Source organism: Hippoglossus hippoglossus, chromosome 3 (assembly GCF_009819705.1).
Source record: "Hippoglossus hippoglossus isolate fHipHip1 chromosome 3, fHipHip1.pri, whole genome shotgun sequence".
NCBI classification, from domain to species: Eukaryota; Metazoa; Chordata; class Actinopteri; order Pleuronectiformes; family Pleuronectidae; genus Hippoglossus; species Hippoglossus hippoglossus.
Window position 1 is genome coordinate 10168706 of NC_047153.1, and position 14410 is coordinate 10183115.

A 14410-nucleotide genomic window follows, 5' to 3' on the forward strand; every position below is an offset into this window, starting at 1 on the left:
TTGAAGCTGTGTGTGGATCAGCTGCAGCTCTGGATGAATTTATTTTTACATCCAAAAGATGTTTGAGTTATAAGAAGAAAAAGAGGAAACGTATTTCTTGCAGCTCTGTGGAGGACGATGAAGACTCTGTCCTGAATCAACATAAAAAAGACTGAACTCCATCATAGAAAGAAAACTCAGCCGCTTCCTGGTGTGTTTATCTGTTCTTCATTTTAAAAGCGGATTCATTGAGACTGAGTGGAGATGCAGCCTGAAGCTCAGCAGACAACTCAACAAACAGCCACAGGCATACTGGATCCTGCAGGTAAAATACATCATCAACCTTCATCCTGAAATAATCTAAACTTTAATATCAACAAGAAAACACTTTAAACACTATATGCATGTTATTGTTGCTTGCCTAGGTCACTGTTTATAAATGGGTTATAAACTGTTATCGATTAATCTATCCATACAATTTACTAATGTTTTATAAGACATTAATAATACAAAAATTTGGGTTGCCAGGTTGTGCCTTTTAAACCACTTATCATGTTTAAATAAAGCTGCAGGACATTATGGACCAAAAACAAATTTATAAACAGCTAAACAACATTTGTGAGCCCAGATATAATAGAACAATTTATTAAGTCATACAAAGTGTTTGACTGGCTGCTGATCTGCATGCAGAACTCAGAATAATAGAAAAAAGGAGATTATGTTGTTTTGTTTGAACAATGTCAAGACTAATGTTTACAGTGTGTGTATATATATATCTATATATCCAGCTGTAATGCAGATTTAAATGCTGGTAAACCATAAATAAGTATTTGGGGTTCGTATGACAGTAATGAAGGTTACTGGGAGACGTCTACCTGATGAATTTTCCTGAACCTGGCAACTCAAAAGGTTGTTTTTGTTATTAATGGCTCATAACTGACCGATAAATTGTGAGTGAATGATTTATCAACCGTTTATAAACCCATTAATTACAGCTTGTGAGCCCTTTATGAACGATGCCTTGTCAGGAAGTGGTGACGTGGTTTTCTTGATTCATTGAATAGATCTTTTTCTCATCAGACATTTTGACACATTATATAGGGAGAAGCACCGGTGGTGACTGATAAAATTGACTCGGCTCTGTTCAGTTCAGCAGACGTGACAGTGGCACAGTGATCCAAAACACATTCAGACCCTGAAACTGAAGCAGCTAAATGGAATCCAGCCGTCGTTCACCATAATTATTTATGTTGTGACAGGTTGAAATGCCATCAGAGAAAAGTATTTAATCAGAGCTTTGTGAGCAAAAGGTTGCAACAAGTCTGATGAAGCGAACACACGTGGCTATTTAAATTCTACTACTTATTTAGTATTTGAATTTTATACTTCGACTCCACTAACATCCAGAGGAAAATATTGTACTTTTTACTCCACTGTTATTTATCTGACAGCCATAAGTGATACCTCAGTATTTACGCTTCCTAAATTGTGTAATAATTACATTAAGTTCTTGGAAACTAGCAAGTAAGAAATCCTGCATATGTCTGATTAATAGATATACTATAAGTTAACAAAGTATTATGCCTTGTGATGCAGTAAATAAAACCACCCAACAGTACAAGGTAGAATCAGTCCCAACATAACCTGCTACTTAAATACACACTACAAGCTATTGTCTCCTGGTTATTACTGGTACATATACTGGAGTGATTTATTTGAATACTTCTCTCATCAATGCTCATCTATCAACAAAAAAAAAAGAGAAATTACTAAGAGTATATTAAAATCAGGGGTGGCACACTGATGCAGTGGTTCTTAGCCGCGAGAAGGTTGTGGGTTCGAATCCCGGTTTGTCCGAGTTCTTTCTGTGTGGAGTTTGAATGTTCTTCTCATGGGTTTTTTCTGGGTACTCTAACGTCCAAAGACATGCAGACTGGGGTTAGAATTGAATAGTTGGAGACTGACGCTGGGATTGTATCAAGTGCCCCTGTAATGTAGTAGTTTAGATCATAATGGATGGACAGTAAAATAATTTGAATATGTGCAGGTTAGAGATTTAGCTTTGTATTTTCTGGTCAGAGTGACATGTAATTCAGAATGAGATGGATTATTAGTGATGAAGAGGTCCTCCTCATGTTGCTCCTCAGATCTGTACCTGCGCCGGAGGAGGACGGCCCTGTGGGTGACTGTGTTTCTGCTGGCTCTGTCTCTGGTGGTGCTGACGGTGGGTCTCATCTCTGCCACCCGCACCGACAATGTGCCCGTCGCTGGGTATTACCCGGGCATCACCGTGAGTGACAATCACCTCCCGTCTCACCTTCACACGTCCAGACGCAGAAGATTCACTGTCATTTAATCCTGCAAATATGATCGTGACCTGGTGTCTGAGACCTAATGTTTCTACTTGTTTCTCCCTGAACCTCCAGCTCAGTTTTGGAGCATTTCTGGGAATTGTCGGCATCCACCTGGTGGAAAACCGCAGACCCATGGTGAGTCTGTTCCTCTGACTGTCAAAATGATAACATATATTTCTGGTCTTTCCTGACACCCCAAACTTTATATCAGGCTTCAGAACATGTCATATTATTGCATGCATTCGTGCATAACTTGAAAAATGGCATGGAAGCTTTTATAGGATGGAATAATGGACAGAGGAAGTGTGCCAACCTGCTGGATCACTGCAGACACACTGGAAGGAGGACAAACCTTCTCCAGTCACTAAACCAATGCAGAAGAAGAGGAGGCAATGAGATTAAGTCATGAAAGAGTCTCAGCCAAACCAAACCAAACGCCCCACACAGATCTGATGTTGTTGTCTGCAGCCACATTCTTCAGTCGTCACATGCGTCATGCACATCATGATTTATTCAATAAGTCTGATCTCATTACACTTTGGTCGAATTTAGTTTTTATTAATTCAACAACTCCAACACCTCAGCCAAGCATGTAAACTTATTTACTGAGAGATGGCGTCATTAATGTGCTGTAACAATGCAAACTAAGATGTCACCTATAACTGATGAAGAAAGTTTAACAGCTAAAGGTTCAAATATTTCTCCCACCGGTTTGCAGACACCAAAACAAAACCGAGATCAAAGGATGGACCAAAACAATCGACCAATGTAAGGATCCAAATGAACAATATTGTTGCTCAGGCTCTGCTGATGATATGAATCTGTTGTGTTCACAACTTGTTCTACTGCAGCCGAGTTATTTGTAAATGTAAGAAAATTCCTTCATCTTGATAGTTGACCCCTCATTTGACTTGTGTGATGTCAGCTGCAAGTCCTATAGCCCTGTGTTTATTCTCTCTCAAGGTGACTTGTGTCAATAAAATTCATTTTCTAAAAATGAGACATTGTTCCTGGAAAACAGGACACACATATAAATATACACAAGGAATCAGACGATCGTGTTACAGACTCTGTAAATTCACTAAACTGGAAATTGCTCTGTTATGAGCAAGGAGCAAATGTGATTACTCGATGGCAGCGTAATGTGTTCTTGGTTCTTTGTGCCCAGGTCAGTGTAACATGACTGGATCTGTGGTTGGGGGAAGTGAACAACATCGGCTCTGGATTTCAGTGACATGAGGGGAAAATTACATTAGTATTGGTCAGTGCTGACAGGGCTCCTTTATTTCAGACAGGGACACAGATAGAATATCATCAAATACCTCTCTGTACAACACCAGGTCCAAAATATAATCATGTCCATGACTCCAGAGTGAAGAGACAATTAGAGGAACAGGCCCAAAGACCTGCTTGAAATTGATTATTCCCCGAACCTCCAATCAGCTGATTTCAACCAGGTTGAGACGACAGTAACACAAGTGTTACTCAAGGCCCAGTGGGAACCAGAAACTGAAACTGTCCCTGTGTGTAATTTAAGTCTTATCGTCGGTATCACATTCGCAGTGTATCAAACCCAGCATGAGACTGACTGAGTTAAGAAGACACCAATGACACAGAAACCTCAGCTTTTTCACCTCTGAATTTGTCCTGATTACCTCCATCAAGCAGCTTCTGTTTTCATCCCTGTCCATTGGTTGTGAGTAAGATAACATCAAAACAATTTTTTTGTGTTAGAGGAGAACCCATTGAATTTTGGGTCACATACGACTCAGCTGGCAGATCCAGCTTTCTTTAACATTGTGAGATAGGACATCTTTCATAATTTTACATTGACTTCAATGCTATATTTTGAATTATATTCTCAATACATTCTATTTACATAAATAATTTTTAAATAAAATGTTGTTTGTGTCTTTATTCAAAGAAATATTAAAACACAAACAAACATACACAAACCATCAAATCACGAAGGCAAATTAAAATGCACCAAGGCCCAACAGTCCCCTTATGAAACCACATTTAAATTCACTAGATCAAGACTTTTATTTGGATCTGCACCACATTGCAGACTCATAAATATCAGATGCCTGGCTTTTGTCATCAAGATCCATTAATAATTGTCTGAGAAATCCATGAAAATGCTTAAAAATATCCGATCTCACAATGTTAAAGAAAGTGAAAATAAATTCCTGGATCCAGATCTACAACTAAATTTAATGGAGTCTCCCACGGCCTTTACCACATGCTTCCACCAGTGGTCCAGGCCTCTGACCTTCTCTAACGGATTCTCTTGCTCCATGAAACTGAGCAGTCAACAACTCTGAGTATAAAATATCCGGGTACGTCAGTGTTCACGCACGATAAGAGTACCCTCCCTCTTATCGTGCGGGAGGGAGGCTTCCAACACGCTGCAATCAATTTTTTCACTGGTCATGCTGCCACAACCTGGCAACCCAATTTTTTCTTTATGTCTTCTCCACACTACAGTACCTTTACTTTTACTGCCTGCGCCTGTTGATCATGTTGATTGGAGGGTTAAACGTCAAACAAAAACTTTCCCCAAATTATAAAAACCTGCCCAAATACATCTCTACCCGTCCCCTTAAAGATAAGGCAGATCTGTGTATGTCCCCTGTCTCCATGACTGTGGTGTATCAGTGTGTGTTGTAAATATTTCATGTGGCGTGCAGGGTGTTGTGTGCCTGCGGTCGGATCACTTTGTCTTACCTTACACCACAAGTGTACTGTATCTACAAAAAACGACGACGTGTCCGTGTTCATGCAGCTGACAAAGGTCAATTAAAAGCATCATTTAACAAGGATGAACACATTCTTCATATTTAAAAAGTTCTGTATTTTTGGGCCGGTCCTTGTTGTTTCACTTTCTGTGTTGTGAATAGAGGAAAAACATGTAAGACACCTGTAGTATCTATTTACCAAAAAACTTCTGGGAGGCCTGATACAAACTATTTGTTGTTACCATTGACTCTCACTGCACCATTTTGTATTTTTCCCCATGTACCCATAAACCAACCAGTACTCCAGAGCTGAAATCATCAAAATACAACAAAAAAAAAATCACTGGTACCCACTTTGTTGTTTTTTGATGGCCACATCCAAAAATTAGATAAGAAATTTTAATGTTAACTTGGGCTTCAAGGAATTAAGGCATTTTTCACTATTTTCCAAACTGTTATACTCTGAGCTGTCAATCAATTACTAAAGAAAATAACTGACATGTTTATTGATAATGAAAATACTGGTTGGTTACAGCCTTACATTTCTCCTATGTTGGAATAATAATCACTGTGTGTGAATCACAGTGATAAAACACCATTTTAAACAAAGCAGCTCAAACTTAAACAGCTTCAAAAGTTCCTCTTCCAGACCAGAGCCAAAAGCTGGAGGATTCAGGACCCGTCAGTGATATAACCTGAGGTTTTTAGGCCCCACTTTGCCTGATAAACCAACCTTGGCAGTACATGTCCGCCTGTTTGGCATCTCTCTCAGCTCCGTGTGTGTTAAACTTTAATGGCGTGATCGCTGCCACACAGCCAGCGGTCTACAGAGTCTCCTATGAGGCACATGTGGCACCACGTTGGCCCTCACACAGGTGTCTTCTTCCCAGCTTAGCACTGTAACATGAGCGCCAGCTGGCAGGTCACTCATTAAAGAACAACTGCGCTTACCACAATGCCACACTGACATCTGAGAGCTCTGAAGCTTCTCTAGCTTCCTCTGGCTCACAGCTCGTTGCGCCTCAGGCTTTGATGAGAAAGGAGTCAAGTGCCCAACAGAAAGGTTTCCTGTGTGACTGGAGAAAAACTAAATTCAGAAACTTTAATTCTTCTGTTGAGTTTAAAGCAGTTTAAAATCTAAAGTGACATTAACACACCAATAAGACAGAACCACATACACATCAACAACACAGGCACAGTAGATTAAAGCACATACACCAATGCATAGGACATTTCATACGACCACAAGAAACACCAAATTTCAGATTCAAAGATTTCCGCTCCTGAATATACCAATGATTTATTTCATCACGATCAATGAATTATTCTCTGGGAAATTGGTGAAAATGGCAAAAATCACCCTCAAACTCCAGTTTTTTTTTTTTCTTGGCCCATATCCCATCCTTCCACCAATTTGCTTTGTGATCCGTCCAGTAGCTTTTGTGTAAACTTGCTTACAAACAAACCAACCAACCAACAAATAAACAGACAGGGGTGAATATACAATTCCAATAATAATTTGAAAATCTAGTTCAGTGTATTTATTTTCACTTAGTTTTCATCCTGCCAAAAGCATTTTTAAATGATTCCCTACACTTTACTATAATAACCACGTACGTATCAAAATATCTAAATTGCTGTGATGAATTAGGTCCTTTCCTTAGTATAAATGTGAGTAATATTTGAAGGTGAGGTTTTATTTGTAGTTTTGCTTACCATGTAAAATATGATAATCTGAAATTAGTTGTGCATCATGGTTAAAAGTAACGTAAGATGTTTCTGTCAGGGTGTAACAAGGAAACAAAAATGTATTTTTTTTTACATATAATTTGCTTTATATGATTATTGTTATAATCACCTTTGAAAACAAAAAATATTAGAAAACTTGGTGATCCCTAAATTTTCCACCATACAATGCCACTGTCTAGTTTTTAGTACTTCAGTGATATTCTGTTAGTCGTTAATACTGCAGGGAAACCAGCTCTCTTTATGAATCAGAAACTTGTTGCAGGTAAAACGCACATTCACGCTCTGTCGACATTTCCCGGATAAAGCATTAAAAACCTTAACGGCTCATATATCTGCGCTCTTCATTTCGTTTTATCCTCAAACGTTCAAAAGCATCGTGGAGCATGAAATTCTCTCTGTGAAAGAGCGAAAGAGGAAAATCTGCACTTTCACCCTGTCAGGCTTCACTGCTCTAAGATTACTTTATCACTCTGTGTGAACCAGGTTCACGCTGCTTCAGCTCTCTGCTCCAGCAGCCTCTTGTAGTTTCTGCCTGTATATCTCACAGGCCTGTCGTCCTTCTGGTCACCTTGCAGCGCAGAGAGCAGAACAGGGAACCTTCAAAAGGTCGTATTTTACCCAACAGGTTACGGGACGATCAGTTCTTATTACTGCTGTGTCCAGATGTGGTCGTGATCGCTCACCGGACCACTGAGCAGGAGAAGAAGACCTTGCAGTGGTCAGCGACTTTAGTTGCATGACCTGTTAGGTATCTTGACCAAGGCTGATGAGTTTTCTTCTCTAAAACGTTTATCCTCTTTGTCTTTCATCCACAATTCTCTGAAAGAAGTATTCAGATTATTTACTTAATGAAAACATATCATTACTATGTAAAAACAATGGGACAGGGAGATTATCACCTGAACAGCAGATATACACGGTGAAGGACATTTAGCAGCTAAAGAGACAGATATTTCTCTCAGGGGGTTAAACAGAGATTAACAGCAACATGAAGAGAGGGAACATTGGACCTAACATTCATCAGGTGGCTACAAACACATCTGCAAATTACAACTGCAGTAAAGTGTATTTTATATAGCCACAATCACATCATACAGCGCTACTATATGCTACGTTTTTTCTATCACAAACAATAATACAGCCATCAGGTGCAATGAGGGATTCAGTATCTTGCCCAAGGACACTTTGTCATGCCGACTGGAGCAGCCAGGGATCAAACCACCGACCCTCTGGTCAGTGAATGACCTGTTATTTTTACAAGTCAATTCTGAAAAGTCACAAGAAAACACACTGCAGATGTTACATAAATGTATAAATTGAATACAAAATTACAACAATTTGCAGTCAAATCCAATCAAATGTAAAAGAAGAAGAGCCTTAGTTACCTGCTGTATTTTTTATATTTCTTTAGTGAATCGACTCCTGAGAGCAGAAACTGTCTTTAATCTTTTACACTACTTGGTTGTTCTCTCTGCTTCAGTTGCACCAGAGGAGGTTTTGGTGATTCGGACGACGGGGTGTGTTGAGGTGTTTTATGGGCTGGCAGCCGGTGCTAATGTGAAGTAATGCAGTTGTCAGGCTCTATTGTCTCTGCCTCTGGCCTCATCTCCCACTTGCTGGCCATAAAAGCAGAGTCATTTAAACCGCTAATGAAGTGGAGAGTCTGGACCAGTGGCAGATAAAACCCAGTCAGAAAAAGCTCATTTTCTCAGTTTGACTCTGCTTCACCTTAGTGAGAGGAGTTCTTTTATAATTCCCTTGTTTTCACATCTCTGTCACTTCACCTTGTGTTGTGCTCTCACACACAGCTCAAGGCATTTTATACATAACACACAAGATATTTGTTCAGGTGATAAATCTTAGATCTCCAGTTATAAGCGGTGATCCCCAGGGCTCTGTTTTGGATCCCCTCATATTTATAATTTACCTACAACTCTACCTGGGTTCAACCAGGGTTATATTTTCAGGAAATTATGAATTTAGTTTCATTGTTACACTGACGACATCCAATTCAATAATCCACATCACGTTCCTTTCTCACTGCTTACCAGAAATTAGATTCTGGTTCTCCTTTGTAATTTACTTTGTACTACACCAGACTGTAATGACTGGGATCCAGAAAAGTCCCAAATATCAATGCAGAATCAGACAGTTCTTTAGGAGATAGAAATACACACTACCATTTTTCTACCTTTTACATTAGTTGTTAATTTTTGTGACAAAGTAGTGAGTCCCAGCTGCTGCTTCAGGGAGATGAATGCAGCAGCTGAAAGAACAAAGTGTGTGTTTAATCTGATGTTTGAGTGCAGGAGGTTTTGGTCCTGGAGGAGCTGTTGAACAGACAGGAAACGATGCTCAGGGATACAGTTTATGATCAGACATCTGTGATCAGTCAGCTGCATCTGCTCTGCCAAGTGTGTGTGTGTGTGTGTGTGTGTGTGTGTGTGTGTGTGTGTGTGTGTGTGTGTGTGTGTGTGTGTGTGTGTGTGTGTGTGTGTGTGTGTGTGTGTGTGTGTGTGTGTGTGTGTGTGTCTTTGTGCGAGTGTGTTTGTGTGTGTGTCATATGTCTTACATTAGACGTTTTATAGAAGAACCTACTTTGTCACATCATTCATATTTGGGTTTGATCAGTGATCAGTTTCTTGGGATTATTTCACAAAACTGAATGTGTGAGATTGTTTTGTCTTCATCCCATGTGTGTCTGTGTGTGTGTGTGTGTGTGTGTGTGTGTGTGTGTGTGTGTGTGTGTGTGTGTGTGTGTGTGTGTGTGTGTGTGTGTGTGTGTGTGTGTGTGTGTGTGTGTGTGTGTGCGTCTGTGTGTGTATCACATTGGGAGAATTAGATTGACCTTGCTGGTACAAAAGGCCGTCCCTCTGTCCTGTGCATGGCCTTTTTTTCCCATAAATAACCCACAAAGCACTTTTGTGTTGGCAGGGCAGGAGGCTGTACATTTTCTTTATCGTCCTGCAGCTGAGACGCCGCAGACGAGGACACACACCAGCAGAGAAACTAATCCTATGAGTTTTAACTTCAATCTGGATTTTGCCTTTATATAATACAAGTTCCAACATATTTTATAATAAATCAGAAGCATATACCAAACACTGGGATGATGTAATAATGGCTCAAAAAAACATTTGGATTGAATTTTTGAACTAAAGCAGCACTGATGTCTGAAACAATTTAAATCTGGAAAAATAATAACCAGGAAATTGAAAAGGAAAACACCACTTTGTTACTGAAATATACATTTCTTGGTATTACTGGAAAAATCCTGTACCTAACAAATCACTTATACCAGTTTGCAATGTATTATGGTAAGATCTAACCTTATTTAAATTACTGTAATACTGCTTGGTTAAGTTTTGGGGACATAGGATTTTTTTGTATGTTTGTTAAAAGGATTTTATATTAGCGCTCACTGATTTTTTTATCCAAATTCATTAATTCATATCCTACCAGACAGTCTACGGGTCTTCATCCTCTTGTTCCTGTCATGTTGTTATGTGTAATTTAGACACAGAGAAGCTGTTCAGTGGGATTCAATTTCATAAACAGTATAACAGTATAACAGTATTATCCTCTTTGTTTACTTTTAAGAAAAATTGTACAATTTAAGAGTCAGAATTAATTTTGCCTCTTGTAGTTTTGGCTTTAAAAAAGGCTGCAGTTGCACCTTTTGTCTGGAAAACATCTGAGAGGTCTGAACCGACTCTGCATCAACAGCTGTTGCAGAATTGATGAGATCCTAGAATGTGTTGCACGGTTAGAATGAGGAGACTTTGATCTTAAAAGTTTTATTCTTCTACTGCTTGTTTACGCAGATGATAGCTACTGATGCTTTTTACTAACGACTGTATCCTCTTCATCCTCCTCCTCCTCTCTTTCAGCTCGTGGCAGCGATCATCTTCATCAGTATCGGGGTCATCGCGTCTTTCATCTGTGCCATTGTGGACGGGATCATCGCTTCAGAATTCATTGTGTGTTTCATCTTATGTCTTGTTATTTACAGTCTATAGTCTGAACAGGGAGAAAGAAACACAAACTAATTCATCTTTCTTCCCTGAGACACTCACACATCACATTTGATCAGACATGCTCAGGTCAGCAGAGACGCGGCTCAGACACAACAGATCAGGAACTTTGTAGATGTAATCAGACAGAATGGAGACAGCACAGTTAAACCAGACTGACTCATCTCAGTGTCCAATCTGCAGGAAGCTGCTGGGTCACCAGAGGAGCTGCAGAAAACATTCAGAACAACAGGGCTGATTAAATGTTTACCCACAATTCTCTACGGCACGACACATCTTTGTCTCCCAGGCTAAATCGACATGCATTAAAAATCACATGTCTACAAATACCTGCATTTGTTAGGGAACTCAAAACGCGAAGAGGTCAGGTGAGGTCAAAGCCACTCCCCTCCTGCACATCTTTAATGTTTGGACACATGCACGTACACAAACACCTCAGTCTGTCACATCGGCCTAATGAACTTTAATGAGGTTCTTAATGAGTATGGACCAGGAGCAGAGTTTAAAAAGCTGGAGCTCTCAGCACCTGGCACCCGCTCGCTGATATCGATCAACAGTGCAATCAAAGCCCTGCAGATATGCTTTTCTTTCTACACTCGCGGGACAGTAAAAGTCACAGTTATTGCACCTTCAAGCTCTGGACGATGAAAATGATTTTATTACCTTTCACACTGTGTCAAGTCGAGTGAGGTTTAGTGCTGGAGGGTTTTTTTTGCAGTCCGGTGCAGGGGACGGGGTGTGAGAGCAAACCTTCCCTGCTGCAGTGACAGAGAAACAGAGGGAGGACGGACAGACGGACACAGGGCTCCAATGCACACACATGTAACTTTATATCACTGAACCCTTTAAATCAGAGGTTCTCAATCTTTTGCACTTCAATGATCCCTGAACTGACAAAAATCAGCTCTTTTAGATGTTTTATTACATTGATGTGTATGAAATTCAGGACCAAAGTCGTCTCATAAACTCGTACATTAGCTTCTCTAAACTGCCATTTTGCTTCCTGAATAGAACAAATCTCTCTCTGATATTTCCAACCCACAGGACATTAGACCCCTGCAGGAGGACATGTGCGACTTCTACACCAGTGGATCGGGCTATGCCTACGACAGCTACTACACAGAGGTGATTCTCACTCCTACGATAAACAACAAAAGCCTGTGCCAAAATTCAAAACGACTGCATCATGGCACAATAATCACATTTTAAGATAAAGTGGCGTAGGGTGTTTGATCTAGTTAAATACAAACAAGTCAGACAGACCACCTGAAGTACAACCTCAAGGCAACAAAAACTATTACACGTTATAAAAGTACCTGTGAACATCACAGCTTCTTCATTTTGGCCTCTGTTGTGTCTAATGCAACATGTGTAAGGAAACTGCCAGAATAAGTCATTGACCAGATTTCATAAAGATGGGAGAGGGAACACAAACATCAGCAGCAGTGGTTTGGAGGCACAGTAAAGAGCCACACGACCAAAAAAAACGAAGAGGTGCAGTGCCTTCCTTCAAAACTGACGCCTCACACAACATTGTTTAAACATCCTGTATTGAAAAAGAGATGGATGAGTGCTTTTGATGCTGCACAAGGGGGAACCATCTGTGGAAATTGGTGTTTCGGTGACAGATCGGCTGCATGAGTGCAACATGTGCAGGCGAGATGACATTTACAGATGAAAAGACTGTGAATGCAGGTTTGTCATCACAGATAATGAATGAAATGATGACGCCCAGTCTCAGGACACATGGCAGTAGAAGACTGAAACACAAAAAGACGAACGGCAGAGCATCTCTTCACATTTGAACAAGACTGGTATATCGTCCATGCCCAGGAGGAGGCGCTCATACGAAATATTGAATAGAATATTTGTTGCGTTCAACTAATCATTCAATTTCATTATTGTTAAATAAGTCAAACAGTTTTGTTTTCCCCCCAAAATAATAAACTGATGGTGTAATGACATCTAGTGGTCAGATGATGCTATACAGAATATATATCTTTTAAAAGCAATCACTAAATGTCATCAACTTACAGGTTACAATTGAAGTTCTGGATATGACAAACAGATATTTACCTTCAGTTCATGTATCTCTGTCTAAAGTGTTCGTCCAGCTCCTGCTTCTCTGCTGTCATAACAAAATGTTAAGAGAATCTTTACCCTGCAGGTGACATGTCGCTCATTTGACAAAGCCTGCAAGCTCAAACTGAGGAGCAACACCTGCTACTGCTGCTACCTGTACAACTGTGAGAGGTGAGCAATGCAACTGACCTTCTACTTACTCACGTGACTCACATTTCTCCTGAGAAATATATAGAAACAGGAATATAGACTGACAATACATCGGACATAATGTACATTCTTTTAAAAATATCTTTTTAAGTTCATTATATTAGTGTGAAAATATCAAGGTCTTCAGGAATAATTAGATTAAATTCATTAAATTTCATTTTCACAGTTTTCCCAAGTCCAAGTTTGTTACTTTTCCTGTTTTGTTTTCAACCAACAGAACAAAACCACAAAATATTCTGATTAAGATGAAACACAAACAAAGATAATGATCAAATCCAAAAAGAGAATCAGCAAATGTTGATTGAATTGTTTCAGCTTTAGAAATAAAGATAATTCAGTCCCAGGATGACGAGTGCCAGCGATGAAGATGATTGACAGGCATTGCAAATAAAGTCAATGTCAGATTCACAAATACTAAACAATCAAATGTTCAAAAATCAAATAAAAAAGACTAAATATGAACAATGATATGAAATATAAATCCTTTGTGATTAATGGCCTGACCCATCCCCGTCCCTCCTCCAGCATAGAGTACCACACACAGTACTTCGAGTTCACTGGTGTCGGCAGCTGCTGGGACGTGATCCACCTGTACCGTCTGCTGTGGGCCTCAGTGGTGCTCAACGTGATCGGCCTGTTCCTGGGCATCATCGCTGCCGCCATCCTCGGCGCGTACAAGGACATGGTGAGTCCAGAAAAAAACAAAAAACTGATTAAAGGTCCTCTACATCCTGTGGTAAAATAAACATGCTTGTCGAAGGTTTATAATTTTCCTCAACCTTTATGACGAGTTAACTTCTTTTTACCTACAGGCCGCACACAGTATCGGACACCAAGCAACTGTCTGTTTCTCCCCTGTGTGTAAACCAAACTCCAGGATGTGAACTATAACAATGTATTATTTGAACACTTTCAATATCTCTCATTAGAGCTTGTTTTAAAGCTTTCCTTTTTCTTTAAGTCTAGATACTGAAAGTGGAGACACACTAAGCTCACTGAGCAAGATAGAACTGTCAAATCGGTCATTTTTTAAACGTTTTATTATACACATAAAACATGCTGCTTTTGAAATGTTTTATTTCTCTGTCATTTCTTTGTTTCCTGCAGCAGAAGCCAAATCCGCAACTGGCTCCCAGCCCTGCACCGCCACCCCACATCCTGTACAACCCCACCCAGCACATGCTCACCTACGCTGGGTTCTGTCCTTCAGGACAGAGTCTGCCTGCCTACCCCAACTATCCAATGTCCATGCAGGTACGAGCCA

General features: G+C 39.9%; 1 protein-coding gene across 2 annotated transcripts in view; it reads left to right on the forward strand.

The window, feature by feature from the left end:
- The window catches only part of LOC117752867 (transmembrane protein 255B), a 16383-nt gene continuing 1973 nt past the window's right edge, over positions 1-14410 (forward strand). Inside the window, exons 1-8 of one of the 2 annotated variants that reach the window (XM_034570577.1) lie at positions 1-304; positions 2127-2269; positions 2406-2468; positions 10711-10800; positions 11899-11979; positions 13022-13107; positions 13672-13831; positions 14254-14400. In XM_034570577.1, the coding sequence (XP_034426468.1) occupies positions 244-304; positions 2127-2269; positions 2406-2468; positions 10711-10800; positions 11899-11979; positions 13022-13107; positions 13672-13831; positions 14254-14400 (831 nt within the window). In that variant the 5' untranslated portion in view covers positions 1-243. The remainder of the gene's footprint in view (positions 305-2126; positions 2270-2405; positions 2469-10710; positions 10801-11898; positions 11980-13021; positions 13108-13671; positions 13832-14253; positions 14401-14410) is intronic. The other variant, XM_034570586.1, reaches the window with a different exon arrangement.